The following is a 6,777-nucleotide window of genomic DNA, read 5'->3' as shown; positions in this document are numbered from 1 at the left end:
TCAGCAGGTCATCTGCGGGCCATCCCTGTGGGTGAGGAAGCAGGAGCCAGCCCCCAGGGGTCTCCACGTTGGAGCTTGCAGGTCAGACATGTAGGCCAGGGGATGGGAGCAGGGCTGAGGGTAGGGGCTGAATGTGTGGCTCTATCCCTGCGTTGCCTTCCACAGAAGAGCAAGGGCTCCGACTGGGGAGGGAGGGGCACGCTGAAACAGCCTAGTTTCCCCCCAACCCCATGACATTCCTCCATAGGGGCAGAGAACACAGTGACCTGTCTCTAGCAGGGATGAAAGGTGGACCCCTCAGGTTGGGAGAGGCAGAGCTGAGATTCTGCCACTTCCTGTCCCTGGGGAGTCACTCAAGTTACCAGGGCTACCGGCTGAAATTAATCTTGTTGGGGTAGGGCTGCAGAGGGCAGCATGTTGCCAGGGCAACTGATGTAGGCCAGTTTCGTCAGTCCAGGCTTGTCCTGGTAATCAGCGGGCCCAGTCACTGGGCACTGATCACCTGGCATTGATCAGCATCCACCCCTGAGGCTTACCCAGGCCCTCAGATCCCTGCCTTTCCTGCCTGTGCACACCCAGCACCCAAGGTTCAGTGACACAGTGGTTTGGAGCTGGTTGCTGTCACAGCAGCTGTGATTTTACAAGGAAGGGTGCTGCAGGTGGACTTGGTTGATGGGGACTGGGAAGGGGAAGCGATAAAGAGATCTTCCTTGGGTAGCTTCAAGCCTTGGGGAGTAAAAGAGGCTCCCGAGCTGGGAGTGCAGCAGGGACAGGGGCCCTTTGGTGGCCTGCTCCTTGAGGCAGCAGCAAAACTGAGAGGGGGAGGGACGTGCACATGATGTCATTTGTGTCCCTGCCCTTTTGTACATACATGGTGCCTGTATCAAGGCCCTTGGCCACGTGGGTTTTGGTGGCCACTTACAGAGCCATTGCCTCTCTGTGGCCAACACCCACCACAGGTGGTAGCCGAGCCCTGTCCCATGCCCCCCACCACCCCACACCACCTGAACTTGGCCTCTTCTGCACCCCGGTGGGGCTTTGGCTGACCAGGTTTCACCTGGAGCAGGCCCTGGGTCCCACCTACCTGTTGACTGGGTGCTGGTTGGTTCCCTGCATCTCCCTCTCAATGTGACCTTGGAAAAGGTGTGCCAGGATCCCAGCTCCATGCACAAGGCACTCGGCTTCTGTATTCCCACTCACACAGGGTCCCTACCCCAGGAGGCAAGAAGTGTGGTGGGAAGCCCTGCCCACCCTGCTTCAGGCTGCCCTGGCCCTTGGATTAGGTCTGGGTTCTTCTGTTCTCTTGTCATGTCTTTGTCATATCTTGCCCCTTCCCTGGGGGAGCTCCTCCCTGAATGCCATCTTTACTGGGGCTGCACATTGGTCTCTTCCCTGACTCAGCTTCCTCCTTTAGGCACCTTACTCACCTTGGGTGACCCCAGGGTCCTCTAAGATCCTACCAGGTCACCTGCTGGTTTGTCTTGTGCACCTTCACCTCCATCCCACTGGGGGTCAGTGGTCCTTGGATCAGAACTGAGTGCAACAATGTCCAATCCCCAGCCCAATCACAATTTTTCCAAGAAGGAAAGGGTACCTCCACCAGGAAGTCCACGGTCAGAGCCTTCAGGTGGTCCCAGGGTCGCATTTTTGGGCAGAGCATTTGGTGGTCAGGAGGGCCCCAGAGAAATGGGGTAGTCTAAGGGGGTCTGAGAGATGGCCTCTTCCTCTGAGGTCTCCTTCAGTGGCCATTTGACTGGGTTCCAGCGTTGGAAGGGCACAAGACCACTCCTGGATGGGAGGGGGTGCATGAGGGAAGGACACCTATAGACCAAGGTAGGTGCAGCAAGAGCCAGCATGGAGGCCCCTGCTACGCCGCCCTCTAATTGCCCACGCCACCACTGCTGCCACAAATCCAGTCACACTGGCCTCACACAGAGGCTTTCTCGGTTGCCCCGATGGCCTCGCTGCAGTCAGCTAATTGGTAGAGATGCCCCCACTCTCCCTACCTGTATAAAGGCTCAGTCTCGGGGTTGAAGCCGCCCCTCCTGGACTTCCCTACTCAAATTCCAACGCCAGGGCACCTGAGGGTTAGCCTCGTGGGGTGGGGGTTCCGCAGTGGTGGGCCCAGGCCACGGGCAGCAACCACCGGGACACCAGCTGTGTGCAGAGCCCTTGCCCCAAACTTCCAGTCGGGAGCCCGGGAGAGACGCTGGGCATCAAGACGGGTGGCAGCCTGCCTAGCTGCTGCTCCCAGTCCACCGGGTTTGCCACTTCACCCCCACCCCTACTGGCCTCTCCCCGCGCTCAGGACGGGAGACCCAGCCATCTCCACCCTTCCTGTGGCTACTTTGCCTTCCAGCCTGGATGAAGCCGGCAGGCGGTGGCCCCGGGGCGAGCCCGGAGTCCCAATAGGCCGCCGTGCCCCTCAGTCCGCCGCTGCCCTGGGCCTGCCTGGCCGACGTCCGGTTCTGCGGCCACTTGCGCACAGACAAGCCGCGTCCCGAGTATTCCTAGAGCGAGCAGCTCAGTGTTCCGAGCGCGGCCTCGGGGCAGCCTGAGCCCGGCGGGCGCGTGCACTACCAGCAAGTGCGCAGATGCACGCCAGCGCCGCCTGATCGTCCTCTACACCCGCGAAAGCAGCCTGTGTGTAGCGGCAGCCAGCCAGGCGAGGAGCAGGCGTGGCACAACGTCCTGCTCCGGGCACTAGGCGCCGCCAGTGAGGCCCAGTCCCGGGCTGCCGAGGGGCCCCCGGGGGCTTGTGGCTGTGGTTTTTCCGTGGATCGCCCCTCCCCCAGGTCACCGAAAGTTCAAACATTAAAGGGTTTGCAGGTTTAGAGTTCTCCTGGGCTAAGGCCAGGCGCCGTGGCTCACGTCTGTAATCTCAGCACTTTGGGAGGCGGAGGCGGGCCTATCGCCTTAGGTCAAGAGTTGAAGACCAGCCTGGCCAACATGGCGAAACCCAGTCTTTACTAAAAATACAAAAATTAACTGGGCATTGTGGCGGGCCTCTGTAATCCCAGCTACTCGGGAGGCTGAGGCAGGAGATTTGTTTGAAAAGGGCAAGCGGAGGTTGCAGTGAGCCAAGATCGCGCCACTGGACTCCTGGCTAACAGCTGGATCCTCGCTCCGTTCCAGGTGGTCTGGCTCCTGACGCTGCGGCCCAAGTTGCTGCGGGGGACCCGAGGCCTAGGAGGCGGCTACCACCTGTACTTGGGCTCCGGGGCAGAGGTTCCCTGGATGCCCTGCACCTGCCCCTGCTCAGTGAGCGCTGCTGCGGCCACCCAGGCTTTTTCCTGGTGCTCGGCTGCTCAGCCGCTCCCAGGGAGCTGAGGCTGCAGGAGCCCGACACGCAGCGATGGCCCAAAGCATTCACGAGACCTTCCTCGTGGCCATGAAGTGACTCGGGGGCGGTGGAGTGGCTGGCAGAGCTGAGTCACTGCCCAGAACCGTGCGATGAGCATGTAGCTGTGCAGAGTGTTCAGACTTCAGACTCCCTGTCCCCCATCCCTGAGACCTCGGCTTTTGCGGCCTAGCCAACTGGCCTGAGCCATTGGGGGTGTCAGGGACAGGGAACCCAGCAAGTAGTCCTGAAGATCCTGCAAAGCTGGGAGGGGTAACCTTGTACCCCGAGGGGTGGGGTGGGGGCTACATAACCAAGGGAGTGGGTAGTGACTACAAGCCCATAGGAACTATCCCTACAAGTCCGAGTTGGGGAGTTTGGACCCAGGCCCAGGGGTACCCATCGTGGTGTGGGGGGTGGTTGGGGATGGGCAGGGGCGCCCATCGTGGTGTGGGGGGTGGCTGGGGATGGGCAGGGGCTCAGCACTGCTCCTGCCCCCCTTGCAGCTGGCTGGGGAGTTAAGTGTGCCTCAAGTTTGCAGCTCCAGAGAGCCTGGGAACATGCACCACCAGGCTGGAGCCCCTGACAGCTGCCTCAGTTACGTGGACCTGGACCTGGTCCCTTCTCTGGGGGCACTCTGCGAAGTCCTCGGCCCCTGAACACTCTGTCTGCACAGCTACTCGGGCATTGAAGTCTAGAGCTCCCGGGAGGCACCAGTGAGGAGACCTGACACCTGGGTCTCTCTCTCTCCCGCTGACTAACGGTGAGGGTTCACGGAAAGACAGGAGCGAAGGGCATTGTAATATCCCCCCCAACCCCCCATCATGGGAGGGGCTGTAAGGCCCAGATGCCACCTAGGACATGTGACCAGCAGGGCAACAAGCTGGGGCCTCTGCCCTCTCTGTCCCTTCCAGCTGTGGCTCCTAAGTCTTGAGTAGGAGGTTCTCTAAGAAGTTGGAGAAAATTCTAGAACCCATCCCTACCCAAAACACTGAAACTACACTTTTCTGGGCTGAAGCCCTGGTCCTCTCTGTTTCCCTGCAGAGTTGGTGCAAGAATCTCAAGTCTCAGGTCGGCTGTGGCAGGGCTGCTTTCCACCAATAATGACATTCACGTGTACCGTCACCCTCCCCACACACCTGCAGTGCGTTCTTTGGTCTCCTCTGAGCCAAACAACTACCCCACCCAGCCAAGAAATGAACTCCCAGGGCCCCAGCACAAGAGGTGTGGGAGTGTCAGAGATCTTACTGCTTGTGCCCCCTAAAAGTGAGTTGCCCCTAATTCCCCGCCTGGCAGAGTTTATGACTCCTTGCTTCCTATACAATCAGCCCTGCACTGTCATGCAGACCACCCACCCACTCATTAAAGGGGCTCTGCCCGGTCAGCCCAGAAACAACTTAGGTCATGGATACCCCTGCCCTCCACCTAACACCCTCCTCGGGGGACGGCCTGCAGTGGGACAGAGAGACCCCATTCCTGCTTCTATGCCCTCCTCTGCTCCTGGCCGGCCTGCGGTGGGACAGAGAGACCCCATTCCTGCTTCTATGCCCTCCTCTGCTCCTGGCCGGCCTGCGGTGGGACAGAGAGACCCCATTCCTGCTTCTATGCCCTCCTCTGCTCCTGGCCGGCCTGTGGTGGGACAGAGAGACCCCATTCCTGCTTCTATGCCCTCCTCTGCTCCTGGCCACACGGAGCCTGTTTTGCAAACCAACACTTTTATTGTCAGCACAACCAGCCCACCCTGCTCCAAGAAGGCTATGAACAATGGGTGTCTGGGGTCTGTGGGAGAGAGGGGTCAGCACCGTGAGAACTGCTGGAGCCACCACAGGGGCTGGTTGGGTCAGAGGCAGGGTCTGGGGGGCCAGCAGTGGGTGTGGCAGCCATGGAGGAGCTGGGCCTGGGCTCCCCCTGGCTCATCTGCAGCAGGCCGGTGAGAGCTATCAGCTCTGGCCCACTGAGCCAGGCAGTGGAGCAGCCTGGGGAGGGTGACAGGCTGGGGAAGACCCAGGGGGACATTATGGAGGGTGGCGGCAGCAGCTTCAGGGAGCTCATCACCTGAGGAGAGAGAATGGGATGTGTTTCTTTCCAGGCCTGCCTGGAGGCTGGGAGGGGAAAGGGCTCTCACCTGCTGGGGGGCCTCAGAAAGGTACAAGGGGACCCGCTGTCCCTGGGGCAGCAGAGGGTCTGAGAAGAAGACGTCTTCACCGCACATCACTGGGAACCCTAGGGAGGAGACACGGCTAGGGTGGCGGGCTGGGGGCTCCCACCCCTGGACGCTGCTTCCTGCAGGAGTTGGGGCAGCCTTGCACCCGGGCGGACTGAGGGAGGTACCTGCATCTGGGTGCGCCTGCTGTCCATTCTGATGCCCTGTGGCAGGGGCCACGGGCTGGGGACCCCTGCCTGAGGCTGCCTCATACAGTGGCCAGAACGAGGGGTGACATAGCGTCCGGCCTGAGAAGGAGGCTCCTGAGCTACAGTTGGCCCCCTGGTGGGAGAACAGAGCACTAGATAGAGCCTCAGGCCACTGCAAGGTGTCCATGCGTGCCCCAGCCAACCCCACAGGTTTTCCCCCAACTCACCCACACCAGCCGAGGCCCTGCTTTGGCTTCGTACTTGGGGTCCCAGGGTGCTAGAGGGGTCATCCTCGAGGGGGCCTCCTCCCAGGCCATCTGGGGGGGGAGGGGAACTGGGGGAGACACTTGGGGATTACAACAGGCTCAGAGTCAGTGAGAGGCTCTTGGGGGCAGTAGAGGCAGCAGGGCCAGTCCTACCTGGGGCTCCGAGGGGCTTCTCAGTGGCCGGACCTGGCGGATGGCAGGGCAGCAGCAGCTGCTCTCTCTGGGTCCAGGAATGTCTGCGGGATGGGGGCTGTGGGCTGGAGGGGCAGGGACTGAAGCTGCAGCCACCCTGCCCCCACACACATTCCCCTGTAGCCCAAGGGTGCCTGGTGCAAGGGAAGCCGACAGACCCAGTCTGGTAGAGACAATGAAGACGCCTCCGTAGAGCGCAGGCGAAGGCATGGAGGCCCCAGTCGCTGTCCCCCGTGGCTCCAACTAAGCCCCTCACCTGTCCTGTGGGGGTGTCCCCAGCTCCCTGGGAGCGTCCGCTCCAGAGCTCCAGGCCTCACCCTGGTCCCTGCCCGCGGTGGGGCCTAGTCCCTCGGGTGCCTCTTCCGGGCCCGTGCCCCACCGCCGTGGCGACCAGGGCAACATGCCGTGTCCCCGCCGCCCGGCCCGCTCAGCCTCCGTCCGCGGCGTGGCGCGAACTGGCCCGCGTGGCGAGCTCACGCCTGAGGCCTCGCGGCAACGCCGACGCCCTGTGCGTCTCCCGACCACGTGGAGCGTGCCCCCGCCGGGCTACCGCAGGCGCCCCCTGGCGACGGGGCGGAGAATCCCCACACAGAAGCTACCCCGCCCCCGAGACGCGCGTGCTCAGAC

At 61.9% G+C, this 6,777-nt stretch overlaps 1 protein-coding gene across 2 annotated transcripts; it reads right to left on the bottom strand.

Moving 5' to 3' along the window:
• Positions 1–5,038: 5,038 nt before the first annotated feature.
• Positions 5,039–6,658, bottom strand: SAP25 (Sin3A associated protein 25). 2 transcript variants are annotated; one of them, XM_078356257.1, is made up of 6 exons: positions 6,407–6,658; positions 6,112–6,215; positions 5,920–6,026; positions 5,672–5,825; positions 5,466–5,563; positions 5,039–5,395 (listed from the first exon to the last, which is right to left on the bottom strand). In XM_078356257.1, exons 1-6 carry the CDS (start codon positions 6,550–6,552, stop codon positions 5,096–5,098), a joined length of 909 nt encoding a protein of 302 aa, XP_078212383.1. In that variant the 5' UTR covers positions 6,553–6,658; the 3' UTR covers positions 5,039–5,095. The 2 variants fall into 2 exon arrangements, with proteins under 2 accessions (XP_078212383.1, XP_078212385.1); XM_078356259.1 differs by having other exon boundaries at positions 6,112–6,194.
• Positions 6,659–6,777: the final 119 nt, after the last annotated feature.

The sequence above is a fragment of the Callithrix jacchus genome, chromosome 2 (assembly GCF_049354715.1).
Source record: "Callithrix jacchus isolate 240 chromosome 2, calJac240_pri, whole genome shotgun sequence".
NCBI lineage: Eukaryota > Metazoa > Chordata > Mammalia > Primates > Cebidae > Callithrix > Callithrix jacchus.
The sequence above is the reverse complement of the archived record's forward strand: the minus strand, read 5'-3'. Positions and strand labels throughout refer to the sequence as shown.

Bases quoted from the DNA above. Each gene is read 5' to 3' on its own strand.
- SAP25 (XM_078356257.1), bottom strand. From the start codon at position 6,552: ATGTTGCCCTGGTCGCCACGGCGGTGGGGCACGGGCCCGGAAGAGGCA. The intron at 6,216-6,406 runs GTGAGGGGCTTA...CTGCCCCTCCAG, and splicing joins GGGACACCCCCACAGGACAG to CCCACAGCCCCCATCCCGCA. The intron at 6,027-6,111 runs GTAGGACTGGCC...TGTCTCCCCCAG, and splicing joins GAAGCCCCTCGGAGCCCCAG to TTCCCCTCCCCCCCCAGATG.